The 13,624-nt window shown below is 36.3% G+C and overlaps 4 protein-coding genes across 6 annotated transcripts in view; 2 read left to right on the top strand and 2 right to left on the bottom strand.

Moving 5' to 3' along the window:
* The window catches only part of LOC149692504 (acetylcholinesterase-like), a 43,695-nt gene extending 38,215 nt beyond the window's left edge, over positions 1-5,480 (top strand). The window contains exons 3-8 of the mRNA XM_089868269.1: positions 3,225-3,301; positions 3,369-3,576; positions 3,641-4,183; positions 4,245-4,739; positions 4,799-4,986; positions 5,057-5,480. Of these exons, the coding sequence (XP_089724395.1) occupies positions 3,268-3,301; positions 3,369-3,576; positions 3,641-4,183; positions 4,245-4,739; positions 4,799-4,986; positions 5,057-5,277 (1,689 nt within the window). The 5' untranslated portion in view covers positions 3,225-3,267 and the 3' untranslated portion in view covers positions 5,278-5,480. The remainder of the gene's footprint in view (positions 1-3,224; positions 3,302-3,368; positions 3,577-3,640; positions 4,184-4,244; positions 4,740-4,798; positions 4,987-5,056) is intronic.
* On the bottom strand, positions 107-5,461 carry LOC149692505 (hydroxylysine kinase). Its single transcript, XM_089868272.1, has 7 exons — positions 5,312-5,461; positions 1,607-1,688; positions 1,348-1,473; positions 1,118-1,290; positions 850-1,054; positions 521-792; positions 107-456 (listed from the first exon to the last, which is right to left on the bottom strand). The coding sequence occupies exons 1-7, from the start codon at positions 5,459-5,461 to the stop codon at positions 247-249; spliced, it is 1,218 nt and encodes a 405-aa protein (XP_089724398.1). The 3' UTR covers positions 107-246.
* A 560-nt stretch (positions 5,481-6,040) lies between the features above and the next one.
* LOC149692503 (KH domain-containing protein akap-1-like) lies at positions 6,041-10,962 on the bottom strand. 2 transcript variants are annotated; one of them, XM_089868267.1, is made up of 7 exons: positions 10,719-10,962; positions 9,589-10,343; positions 9,287-9,485; positions 8,786-9,220; positions 8,499-8,711; positions 8,190-8,377; positions 6,041-7,882 (listed from the first exon to the last, which is right to left on the bottom strand). In XM_089868267.1, exons 2-7 carry the CDS (start codon positions 10,228-10,230, stop codon positions 7,787-7,789), a joined length of 1,773 nt encoding a protein of 590 aa, XP_089724393.1. In that variant the 5' UTR covers positions 10,231-10,343; positions 10,719-10,962; the 3' UTR covers positions 6,041-7,786. The 2 variants fall into 2 exon arrangements, with proteins under 2 accessions (XP_089724393.1, XP_089724394.1); XM_089868268.1 differs by lacking the exon at positions 10,719-10,962 and adding an exon at positions 10,536-10,677.
* Positions 10,963-11,219: 257 nt separating this feature from the next.
* The window catches only part of LOC149692500 (protein LLP homolog), a 51,780-nt gene continuing 49,375 nt past the window's right edge, over positions 11,220-13,624 (top strand). Inside the window, exons 1-5 of one of the 2 annotated variants that reach the window (XM_089868282.1) lie at positions 11,220-11,377; positions 11,591-11,737; positions 11,853-11,906; positions 12,040-12,192; positions 13,452-13,569. In XM_089868282.1, the coding sequence (XP_089724408.1) occupies positions 11,593-11,737; positions 11,853-11,906; positions 12,040-12,188 (348 nt within the window). In that variant the 5' untranslated portion in view covers positions 11,220-11,377; positions 11,591-11,592 and the 3' untranslated portion in view covers positions 12,189-12,192; positions 13,452-13,569. Of the gene's footprint in view, positions 11,378-11,590; positions 11,738-11,852; positions 11,907-12,039; positions 12,193-13,451; positions 13,570-13,624 lie in introns of those variants that run through there. The other variant, XM_089868283.1, reaches the window with a different exon arrangement.

Below are 13,624 nucleotides of genomic sequence, written 5' to 3'. Positions count from 1 at the left end.
GTGTTCGCTAATTAACGGGTACTTAAAACCTCTTCAAACGAACCGAGGAATTCTTTTCACAGCTTAATCTCGCTTAATCTTAAAATTTCTACGAGGCGCCATGAAATTTTTATATCAACTCATTTCGTATTTTAATTAAACGAAAAATGCTTTCAAGGAGGCATAGCCACACTTAAATTAATTATACATTCATAAAACAATTTGATATCTCTATACAAAGATCAAATTACTCTCCCGTCCTGTTTATTATAACTGAGTTTCTCTCATGGTTTCAACGCCATTTAAAATTTGATTCCATCTATCTTTCAAATCTTTGGTATCAGTTTGCAGTACCAATCTTTCGAGTAATGACCATCCTCTTTCGGCTGTACTTAGGACGTAAGTATTACTTGGGTCGTTTAAATTTGTGTAAGCTCCCATTGTTAAAGATTGGGCTAATCGGGCCTCGATACAAACCTGCGGGCGCATTTTAAGTTGCTAAACATTTATTTTTATTTTATAATATTGTTTAGCTTAATACCTTTATGAGGCTAATTTCTTCTTGGCTTAACGGTTCAACAACCCCAATTTCATTAGTTCTAGTTTGATATCCTGCTAATACGTGACCCGCAGCGTCCAAAGGGTCCAGTAACTTTGACTCTATCATAGCGTAGGCCATCGCGATGGACACTTCGAATAATCTCGGTGCCATTTGACAGTCGGTAAAATCCAAAACCCCGTAAACATTATAATTCCCGTCGGAGTCCGTTTTAACTATGACGTTATGTTCGTTGTAGTCGCCGTGGATCATAGCTGTTAAAACATAAGTGATTAGTTTTTGACTAAAATTTAATGTTTTACACCCATTACCTATTGGTAACTCTTTCGCGTATTTGTTATTCAAAATATGGTCATCGTAATTTTTCAAACAATTTTTAATTAACATAACTTTGGAATCCGCCAAATTGTTGGATTCAAGAATTTCTAAGAAGGGTTGAATTTTCGGCACATTGTACATGGACCATAGGTTACGTCTGTTACGTAATGGTCCTATAATTGAAGATATATCAGGATTCTACAAGAAGTTTAAATAATAAATTTTAATTTAAAATAAATGTGAAACTTTTTTGGCTCGTACTTTCAAAGCAAAGGCGAGATCAGCCAAAGTTTGACCAAACTGGTTCAAGACATCCTTAGTGTAAGGTACATTGTACATAGTAGTTCCTGGTAGATACGTCAGTAGATGTACAGCGTAGAGTTTAACACCATTATTTTCATTTACATCTGATTTACTCTCATTTCCATTTTGGTCTGAAAACAAAAGCATAGTTGTAGGGGAGAGAAATTAGGTTATCAGAAAACATTTACCATCGGAAGTAAGGTCACGAGCGGTAATTCGTACGACATAATTTCCATTCAGATTAACAACGGGCATTGGAACCTTTATCCTTGACCCAGAAAGGTTAATTAATCTTTGAATTTCAATTATGCATTCTATATGGGGTAAAAATATATGACAAAATTGTAGGTGTTTATCAAGAACTCTGTATAAAACCTGAGAACTATCTTAGGTTTCAATAAACGTTCTAGGCCTTATACGAGTGGGTTTTTGAGGATATCTATTAACCTAATAGATCAGGTACAGCTGTCTCCAAATAATTCGTTATTTTCAAGGTATACTCTTGAATATCGCCTTGAACGTTTTTAGCCTGAAAAATAATTTAAAACAGACCAAAAATCTTTAAACCTATTTTGAAATACATTAATTTCGAAACGTTTTACGCAAAGTATAATAATGAATTGGCATTCCTAACTTCTGCACGCGAGCGACAGTGTATCTTTTGTGTGTTTGTAATATATAGAGGCATATTGAACATTGTTTGAGCTCTCCTAAACATCCTGCATAGAATTGTTATTATTTCCATTTTATTTTCTAATCCCTCCTTTTTTATTCAAATTCATTAAATTCTCAACGTATGATGGTTGTTAGTCGAATTAAAGGAGAGAGGAAAAAGTTTGGAAATTATTGTTGTTAGAGTTATTTACAACTGAAGGAAACGGGAGGGGGGGGGGTATGGAGAGAAAGCATCTCTAATGTGAATTTTGTTCAACAATGGAGATTATTTTAGCGCTTTAATATTCGTAAAACGATGATTTTTCATGTTTTGGGGAAATTTGGTTGGTTAGTGTGTAATCGTAACTTTTGTTAGTTTGGTTATAATAGTTCAAAAGGAGTTGGTTCAATATTGTTATGAATATTGAATTGATATTTTTTGTTAAATAGCGAATAGTTTTCATGGATTAATTTAGTTTATTCGTTTATATGGTGTAGCATACTTCAACCTCGGAAATTCGCTACTTTCTGCGGGTTTAAAGGTTGGATTATTGTATTAAAAACACGTGTCTAAAGTGTACGGTTCTTTTAAAGGATAACCCTGAAAAAACAACGATGTTTTTTCTTTATTAAAAGAATGATTTTCCCCGACTAATTTAATTTTGTCGTCTATGCGCTTATACATTATTAACAACACCGGTTTTATCATAGTTTAAGAGCGACGGGGCACGCACTGTTCGCTAGTTATAGAATTAGTTATGAAACTTTTTAACGTACGACTCTGGAACTAAACAACGACAACAGGGGGGGGGGGATTCATACAGGACATTTTCTGCCTAATTTTAATCATAATCATATAGCTATAAATCCATCACATTTTACCTTAACAATTTCACTTGTTATTTTATGTTCCGTACTTCGGTCGTTCAACAGTCAATTTTTTTCCTCTCTTACCCCAACGTGTTTAAAATATTAATTGAGTTAATTTAGTCATTGTAATGTCAATGTTTTCTAAAGATGCTAGTACCTTAGTTTCAGTATTATTTCTATTGGTAATTTTAAGTTTTTCCCAATCCCAAAACTTGGAAAACAATGATAACCGTACCGATCGTAAACATGCCTTGCTTGTCAATACCACTTCTGGTATGATTAAAGGGGTTGAACAATTGGGCCCGAATGGAAAGCCAATTTATCAGTACTTGGGTGTTCCGTTCGCGGAACCTCCGACGGGAAAACAGAGGTTTTTACCACCAGTATCAATTACCAGAAGAAATGGTATCTTGCTGGCCAATAAACAGCCCAATACTTGTACTCAAAACTCGTATATGGGGACGGATTTTCTGGACTATTTGAAACCATTTGCTCTTAAAACACCGATAAGTGAAGATTGCCTCTATCTAAATATTTACAGACCAGCGACTAATGTTGGTGCCCCGAAAAATGGTCGAACGGTTATGATATGGTTGTACGGAGGATGTTTTACAAAGGGTCCGTTGAAATTTACCGTTTTCTTTTTTTACTTTGAGAATGCTAAGTATTGCCACTTTTATTAAAGGGACAATATCGTATCCATTGTACGATGGTTCAACTTTGGCTAGTGAGGAGGGTGTCATAGTTGTCGCAATTAGTTACCGGGTGTCTGCCTTTGGGTACTTGTACTTAGACCATCCTGGAGTACCAGGAAACGCTGGTCTTTATGATCAACTTTTAGGGATAGCTTGGGTTAAAGATAATATTGCCGCTTTTGGTGGAGATCCGAATAGGTAGGATATTATCTGTGGGTCGATTTCTATCCCGAAAGATACCAATTTGTTAAGTTACTTTCAGTATTACCGTCTTTGGCGAAAGCGCGGGAGCCGTGTCTACTTCTCTGCTTTTAATATCACCGGAGAATCGTGGTTTCTTTAATCGAGGTATTTTGGAGAGTGGATCAGCCACTGTTCCATGGGCGACTATAGAACCGGATGAAGCTTTGAGGCGAGGTTTGGGAGTTGCCAAGGAACTGGGTTGTCTTCCGCATACGAACGATACAAAACCGGAACTATTGGAGGCTTATTGGAAAACTAAGGCAAATAGTTACGTCAAAGAGGCGACCGTTTCCTGCTTACTGTCGACGAATGCCGCCGACTTTTTGGAACATGAACCGTTCGTTATTGATGGATGTGGTTTTGCCCCCGTTGTTGATGGAAGAATTTTACCTAAAAGCCCAAAGGAACTCTTGAAGGACCGAACTGATCTTAGCAAGGCCTCCAATCATGATAAACCTTTGCAGATTCTGCTGGGTACGAATACAAATGAAGGAACACTTTTCTTCATCTATATGATGCCAGATGTTTTTAGTCCCTTTGAGGAAACTGCTTTTCTTGAAAGGTATATAGTCTTGTTTCCTATAGACTCAGTGGTCATATCAGTAAATAACGACGTTTTCCAGGAGTACGTTTGAAATTACGCTTAAGGAATTTTCACCATATAAGTCCTCTAGCGTCTTACGCGCCATCAAATTTTTCTACGCCGATTGGAATGAGTTCTCTGGTAAAAGGCCTGTAGCATACGTCGACGTCAACGGAACCTCCGTTCCAATGGACATGAACTTCGCGGACACTCTTGACGAACTAGTTAACGATTTTTTCTTCACTTGCCGCTTGAAAGATACTGCCAACGCCATCGCGTCATCCTTCAAGAACCTAGACCTTGTTGACGAAGTTGGTCTTCCCATTGCCGGTCCATCCGCCTATGTCTACAGATACGAACACCGTTCTTCCGTTAGTAAATTTCCAGCATGGACCGGCGTCTTTCACTCTCACGAAATCGAATTTGTCTTTGGGGGACCTTTACAAGTCGGACCCGACGCGCCGAAGTTTTCCAACAAAGAGAAATTGTTTAGCCGAAGAATCCAAAGAATGTGGGCTAATTTTGCCAGAACAGGGTGCGTACAAATATACGTAATTTCCGTGTTGAGACATTTCTAATCTAACTTGATATCAGAGACCCTAACGCGTCACCCGACGGGAAAGAAGACCTATTGGAGGACGTTCCCAAATGGCCCAGTTGGACCGTAAAAGATCAAGATTATTTGAGACTTGATGATAAGAATATTACCTCAGCGAAAAACCTACGAGCCAGGGAATGTATTTTATGGGACTCTTACTTACCAACGCTCGTTGAAGCTGAGGGTAAGTCTCGCGTTCGGCGTACTTGAGCCATTATATTTTGGTACTAAGACCCTTACCTTTACAATCACAGCGCACTTCAACAAGACAGTAGCCTACTACAAAAATTACGTTGACCAATTAACACCCACAAAAAATCTGGACAAATTCTTGGAAAACCAGAGAATCAAACAACACATCGAGGACACGAACTCTGTCGACAAGGCTTTTGCTTTACCATCAATTGGAACCAATTACTTAACGATGGTTTACGGTCTAATTGTCGCACTGACGTTTAAATTAAACCTAGTCTAGTTTTAACTTCTTAAATAATTATAACCAGTCCCACCTTTATGTGAAAGTTGCGGTCATCGTAGCTAATCATCTGTCTTTGAGACAGGACATTAAGACCATAAAAACGTTTGACCAATCCTGGTATGGCCGTTTCGGAAACGGGAGGTTTGATGATTTCGTCCGGTTTTTGAACACTGTCCGCCATTTTAGTACAAGAGTTAAAATATTAAATATATAATATTTTTTGTGTCTTTAAACTTTGTCTTGCAAGTAATAGTAGTAGGGTACTAGAAGATAAGGGATAAATGATTAAAAATATTTTTTTTTCAGCAAAATTACTAACATTTATCTCACAGCACGGTCGAGTAGTCGTTGACTGTCTCTATTGAAGGCTTTGATTATGAAGTTGTATAGATAGTACGATAACATTTGAGTAGCTTAATTGGCCAAAAATTACCTTTGGAATACCACTTTTTCAGTAAGGAATATAGAGTCAATCCAAGCCACTCAATGTGTATATTTTTCTAAACAAGGACAGGATGAAACAATTAAGAATTCAGTCCCGTTTTTATAATATGGTTTGAAGTGAACTACTTTTGTCTTATTGGGAGATTATTATTTATTTCTCCGCTTTAGCTTAGTCTTTAGTATCGTACGCAACTTACAAAACTACGTACACTTACAATACATACCCAATACACCTCTTAAGTTAAATTGACGTCACACAGCGCCCATAACGGTACCAAACCAAGTTAAGTTGAAAGTAAGCTTAAAGAAATCCATATTTTTTTTTTAATAGACTATTTCCAAATTTATTAAGACAGAAACTTTATACAATTTTACAGAAAAGATGTTTGTTTTTTTTTTTTCAAATATTCTTTCAAAATTATCAAAAAAAAAAAAATTAAAACCAGATTCAAACCCAGTTAGTTTATTATGTTTATTTTTTTTACTTTTAGGTCTAGTTAAGGGAAAAAACCAAACCCAGGATTTTATTTATGGTAAGCCATTTAGTAATTGATTTTCATTAATCTTTTAGGCTAATTACGATTACGTACGATAGCAATTAGCCAAGCTATTAAACCGGGGGGGGGGGGTCAAATTAATTTCCAAAAATATAGAAAATTTCATAAAAGTCATTTGTTTTTTTTTGTAACTACACTGTACAGAGAAAAAACACAATCAATTTCATAATTATTTATCTTTGTTAAAATTTTAAATTTGAAACCTAAGTATACATTTTTTTCTTTCTTTATAAATAACAAGATGCCACTCAAATCACCTTAATTTTATCAGAAGTGAGATGAGACTAGAAGTAGTTGAGCTAACCAAATTCTTCACTCGGGCGAAAGTGAATATTCTTGATAACACAAGAACGGTTGGCCCTCTAGTGGCGATTTCAGAATTTCCCCTCCAAAACGTGAGACGCTCGCGGTGGTAGACGGCCGAAATAGATTCAAGCACCCGCGTCCGTGTTTCGCCGCTTTAGGTTCAGGGGAAGGGGGTAAGAAATATTTTTGGAACTCGACCAATTTTTTTCTCTCTAGCGTAGGCGCGATTGAAGCGGCGTAAAATCCTCAAATTTGTTCACTAATGCCAGGATCTAGGTACTACCAATGCTAGAGCTCTTCACTTCTAGTCTCATCTCACTTCTGATTTTATGTATCAACGGGAAAAATTTTTTCTCATCATTCGCCCATAATTGAATAGAAAAAGGAAGCAATTAAAATTAAATGCAAAATAATTTATTAATGAACTCAAGGCCTAACAGATTGATAAAGAAAGAAAAAGTGACCAAATTAACAATAACAATTTGCTAATTAAAGAGGTAGAAAAAAATCTTGATTAAAGGGAAGGGAAGGGGGGAGAAAAATGCATTTCATTAAATATTGTCTTAATTAATTAGAAAGAAAGAAAGAAAGGGAAAAATACCTAATGGGTGAATCAATTTTTCATACCACTAAACTATCATTAACCAAAAAAAAATCACCTGAATCAATAAGGAAAACAATTCCACCATAATATTTACATTAATTATAATTAAATAATGTTCTTTTGAACCAAAAAAAAAAAAAAAATTGGGAAACCAAAAATATGAAAAAATCCAACCAATATTTTTTCCAATTTCAAAATTTCATAAAAACGTGAAATTTTCAAAAACCCCAAAAAAAAAAAATGCCGTGTGTAAATACTTTCTAAATGATTATTTATACAAATTATTGAAATTAATTAATTAATTAATTAATGAATGGGAGCAACAAAAAAAAAAAAAAAACCTCCAAACTAAATATAATATTAATTTTAAATTCTTGATCTTTAGAATATTGATGACGGTAAAATAAAAATAAACAAGTGAAAGGTGGGGGAGGTGGGGGGGGGGAAGGGATAATTAACTGCATAATCATAATCACACGATTTAAAGAGTCCTGCCGCAACAATTTCCACCACGTTTTATTTTGTAAGCTGCTGGTGGTTTTGTTTGTTTGTTTATTTATTTCTTCAAGCCTTCTATATTGTAATTAAATTTTTCTTAGCCTTGCGTGATTGCAGCAGTTGTAGGACGATGTTCAATTTCTTGCCATTGGGCAACTCCTCTATTTACTAGCTCCCGGTTAATAAATATAGTCTGCAAATATTCAAAAGGTTAAAGGTTATTTTCACCTTTCAGATTATTGGTGAAGGTTATTTTCCCCTTTTAATTTCATTTCAGATTTAAGGTGGAATTCATAAATGTTGTACGCAACGCAATTTAGTACAAGCGAAGGCAGGGCGTCGTGCGCAAACTTCCGCCTTTTGCGCACGACGCCCTGCCTTTGTCTGTACTAAATTGCGTTGCGTCCGACGTTTATGAATTCCACCTTAAATCTGAAATGAAATTAAAATGGTTATTCACCCCCCCCCCTCTTATTTCATTTCAGATTAATTATAATTACCGAAACTCCCTGAATACGATAAAGATGAACTGTAGGAACACCATCTTCGGCGTGACTAACGACTAAAGCTTGTAGAATTTGTCCTTGGGCTAATTCCTCAAAAGTAACACTGGCTTCCAGAGACCAATTACTGTACGCTGTGACGTGTTTGGCTTGTTCGGGATCAGAATCATTGGTATCATCAGTTTCTAATTAAAAGGTTAGTCGTTCCAACAAAAAAAGGGGAGAAGGAAATTGGGAGTATATGAACCAAAGATAAGAACGGGTTCCAAAAAAAAAATAAGAATGAACTATGAACGATTGTAATACCAATGGGTTTGACATTGGCCAAATAACACTCTGAAGCTTGGAAGGGCAATGTCATGAAATCACTTCGAATTTGTCTTAATTCAATCATGGGTAAACAGGCATAACCACCATAATCGACAAATTTAACATCACATTCTTCGGAATTTTCGTGTACATGAACTACTTGGGCTCGGTACCAACCACCCATGGTTGGAGCAGCGCAAATTACACCCACTATATTTAAATATCTGGCTTTAGTTTTGATTAATTTCCAATTGCGAGTGTGTGGGTGGGGCGTTTCTCTTTACCTTCAACAGGTTGAGGCATTGGAGGGGTTTCAATTTGAGAATAGCAAGTAGCCATACACATGTCCAAACGACTTAGCGAGGGATAGGTTGGGTGTGTAGGTTGCTGGACAAAAAAGTGACCAGCATTAACCATGCTGGATAATATCACGTCGCACGTTACACCCTGAGGAAGATGAAGCTGCAATGTTTCTGGTAGCATAATTCCAGTTGTCGGGGCCATGGCCAAAGAGGAAGAGGTATTCAATTGAACCAAAGTGACAGAAGGGAATTGGCTTATTGGAAACCTCTTTCTAATCATCTCCAGGGCATTTTGGATTTCAGTTTGGGTTCCTTCAACAGCGCATAGCTTTAGTCTGGCATCACAGGGATGGCTTTTTATGAAGATATTAGCGTTGCATTGGTTTTTGATGTAATTAACGTGTTTACCCAATCGCCCTGTAATGCGAATTAATTAATTAACTAAGTCCTGTTATAGGGATAAGGTTGCGTTAAGATTTATACCAATCAGTCTTCCACATAAATTTTGAGGCAATTCAAACTCGTAAATTAGCAAACTTCCAGTTGTATCTAAAGCCGAATTGCTTAGAGAGGAAGCTGGAGATGAAGAAATTAGATCTTCATATCCATTTAGGGTGCTTTGATTATCATTTGCGCCACTATGTATTATGTCACTGCCACCTTTACCACTGTCACTTGAACCCTGTTTAAGAAAAAGTAAGGAAAAAAACTTTTGTATTTAATATTCTAAATGAGGTACAATGGTTGGTACAAAGTAATAGATGGTATAATTCAATGAATTATACCTCACTGTGGGCATCTGAATAGAGGCTAGGAGGAGGGCTCATTTCTGGAACATTGTCCAACTCAAAGGGACAGTCACGATGACGGTTAATTTTATCTTCAGTCACTAGGTAAGCTTCACTTGTAGAGGATGAAGTTGAAGAATAGGAAAGACGGGTTAACGTATCCGATTGTTCATCAACCACTGGTTCCACACTGTTACTACACTGTTCTAAATCTTTGCTAATATCCAAAGTCATATTGGATAAACTGTTAACTAAAGTTTCCTCAGTAACTTTCTCTAAGGATGAGTTCATATTTTTAACTAGAACTTCACTTTCTTCTTTTTCTCTGTCATCACTTCTGGAAATTTCCACTTCTTCCACCAAATTGCTTTTATCATCCTCTTGTTCTTGAGGGTTTGAGGATAATTCTTTATCTTCCACCATCTGGGGTTTTTCCCGCATTTCAGCTAAGAGATTAAGATCTTCACCTACTAATTGAGGCGACTGATTAGAGATGGATGAGCTAGTTTTAACTACAGGATCTTCCGGAGGTGATAATTCTTGACTTTTCTTCTTTTTACGAACCCAGAGAAAAGTTAGTAGAGTTATTACTGCTGGAAACGCGCATACCAAAATAGTTCTCGAGGTTGCACCGGCCATTAAGCGACCATAAACAGTTGGCAATATATTAAAGCCAGTCTGGGGCTTTGAAAAAACTTCTAGCGATTGATTAAACTTTGAACTTTTTCCCTACAATGACTCCTTATGGTTATCTAAATTATCAGAAATAAAAAAATACATATTTTTGAAGGGTTAAGATAAAAAATAACCTTTTAAACTATCAAAACATTCAGGCAACATGCAAGCATGGTCATATCTAGGTCCGCGACACTCTGTACCTGTCCAGTACATTCTATGGCCTCAAATCAAAAATGACATGAAAAATAAATAATTCAAAACAGAACCTAATTATGTAGTGATGTGGAAGGTTTTCAGGGATTATGGAATATTTAGTTTCAAAAATCTATAAAATTCCTGTCAATATGTCTTTGACCTCTAATTTAACCCAACAATATGGTGCAAACACGCCGCTCTTTAGCCCTAACTACGTAAAAAGGTAAAAGGCAGCATTGGTAATGGTTACTCACGAGGCCGGGTTCTTCAATTGTTGGGCCTTGCCTTTCTTTATAAGGCTTCACAGAGTTATCAGCTACGGATAAACAATTGCCTTCGCGATACGGAAAGAAAGTACTTACTAAAGTTAACTATAATCGCAAAGACCGCGCTTAATTATGCTTAATTTAATTAAACTAATCGAGAAAAACATTATACCACGTGGCCACCGCCATCGAGGGAAGAGAAATAAATCGCCAAATAATGTTACGAAACTGAGAAGGGGATGGATTTACGGGGCAAAGAAATTATGTAAAGTTTTCGGCCCAAGGAGCATGAATTTAAGACAGGTATTAATTAAGGAGAAGATTTATACAGACTAACTGTTTAATTACAATATTAAAACCTTGAAATATTAAAACAAACAAAAATAAGTGATTTTTATTACTCAATAAATTAGAATTAATAAGAAAATTTATAACAAAATAAGAATAAGATAAAAATGTATAGTATCAGCTACAGGGTACAAAAAGTGTAGATCCTTTTTGGTTTTAGCAGACGATCCTTAAGATCCTTCTTTTGGTTTCCGACGTTCACCCACGTTGGAACCGTAATTAATTTTCAAAGAAAAATTAACATTAAGTGTTAATTGCGATTCAACTTTAGTCAAAAACCTTTATTCATACTCGATAAGGTAATTATTAATTGATTTAAGGTTAATACATATTACAAGGCCATAGAGTGAGAAATTTATAAGGAAAAACACTAAAACTTGGTCTATGACGCAAGCAAACATGGCCGGCGGCGTGGCATGCATTTAAGAAATTCTTAAGCCTTGGTTGAAACCGTGGCCACGCGTGGTTTAGTAACAGTTTTATTTTGCTTAATATTGAATAACTTTTAACAGAAATGGCGAAAAGCTTGAGAAGCAAATGGAAGAGGAAAATGAAGGCTGCTAAAAGGGAACGATATGGCGCGAAAGAATTGATTCGTCTAAAGACAATGTTGGAAAATGCTGAGAAGAAAGATGTAGACATGAGTGATGTTTTCACAAGTAAGTAGTACAGGGTTTAATAATTAATTTATTACAGGAAGTTATGTCTTCCAATGGTTTTCAGTAATTATACCTTTTCGAGCATCCCTAATTATGTTTTTTTTTTCTTTTCTAGGGAGTGATGCTAAAAAACTAAAGGATGACAAAGAATCTATTGATACTGAAAAAGGTATGTACCTGCTACAAAGATTTTAATTAAAATGTTTTTACTGAGTTACTGGTTGTGAAACTTAACTACTGAATTACCATTTCTTAAATTTAATAAACTAATATATCATTTAAATTTTCAATTTCTTCCACAGTGGAAATGGACATTGACAAAGTGAAGAGGCAATTCAACTCCAAGACTATGAAAGATGAACATGGAAATTATCCTGAGTGGATGAGTCAAAGAGCCATCAAGAAAAAGAAGGGAATCAAGAAAGGAAAGAGAAAAGCCACTTGGCGATGAAAGGGTAAGTCACTTTTATTTTGTACATTCTAGAGTGTAGTTGGCTAGAAGGATTTGGGCCTTGGCATAGAAATTGTTGGGCCTTGGCATAGAAATTGTTGGGCCTTGGCATAGAAATTGTTGGGCCTTGGCATAGAAATTGTTGGGCTTTGGCATAAAATTTGTTGGGCTTTGGCATAAAATTTGTTGGGCCTTGGCATAGAATTTGTTGGGCCTTGGCATAGAATTTGTTGGGCCTTGGCATAGAATTTGTTGGGCCTTGGCATAGAATTTGTTGGGCCTTGGCATAGAATTTGTTGGGCCTTGGCATAGAATTTGTTGGGCCTTGGCATAGAATTTGTTGGGCCTTGGCATAGAATTTGTTGGGCCTTGGCATAGAATTTGTTGGGCCTTGGCATAGAATTTGTTGGGCCTTGGCATAGAATTTGTTGGGCCTTGGCATAGAATTTGTTGGGCCTTGGCATAGAATTTGTTGGGCCTTGGCATAGAATTTGTTGGGCCTTGGCATAGAAATTGTTGGGCCTTGGCATTGAAATTGTTGGGGCTTGGCATTGAAATTGTTGGGGCTTGGCATTGAAATTGTTGGGGCTTGGCATTGAAATTGTTGGGCCTTGGCATTGAAATTGTTGGGCCTTGGCATTGAAATTGTTGGGCCTTGGCATTGAAATTGTTGGGCCTTGGCATTGAAATTGTTGGGCCTTGGCATAGAAATTGTTGGGAGCACAAGTGCTTTAGCTTTGCTTTGAATATATTTGGTAGACATAATTGGTGTTCAATTTTACTGCAGTTAGTGTGGAATCACCACAGCAGTGAAGTGTTTATAGTGACTTGGTAGTACTACAATTTTGAGTAAACGTCTTAGTATTGCATGATTCCATTGATCAAATTTTGAATAATGACTCCCCATTTCTGCTTGGTTATAATCGCATTTAGTAGTTATAACTTTCATGATTATCATTCACAGTTTTCTAAGCCTTTGATGTTAATAGGCAAGTTCTTTTGGTTTCCATTAGAGGGCTTGACACTTGTTTATTCCCCCCCCCCCGCTCAAACATTTGATGGTACATGCTTTTAACCTTCTTTACCGGCACTTTGCACCCTTGTGCGAAATATTTTGATTCTTGTCAAGTTTATATTGGGCTTTTTTGTGGTTAACTCCGAATTGTGCTGCCCATGCACAGCTTGGTGCATTTTTTAAAACCTAGATATAAAAATCATATTTCTCTTAAAAATTGAAACATAGTTTTCATAAATTATTTATAGATGCAGTTGGATGCATTGGATTTCTTTAAAACTTTCGCGATGTGCGGCTGTGCCGTTTTCCAACACTTTAACTGTATAAATTTATATTTTTAATCAAATATATCTCGTAACTTACGAATTCTGCCTCAGTTCAATAATTTTTTAAAGTTGGGGAACACTATTCCTTTCCTTTG

The sequence above is a fragment of the Phalangium opilio genome, unplaced genomic scaffold (assembly GCF_054372755.1).
Source record: "Phalangium opilio isolate 3A_F unplaced genomic scaffold, DU_Popi_V2 ptg000024l_1, whole genome shotgun sequence".
In the NCBI taxonomy this organism is placed as follows: Eukaryota; Metazoa; Arthropoda; class Arachnida; order Opiliones; family Phalangiidae; genus Phalangium; species Phalangium opilio.
Note: the sequence above shows the minus strand (reverse complement) of the source record. Positions and strands in the feature narration are given on the sequence as shown.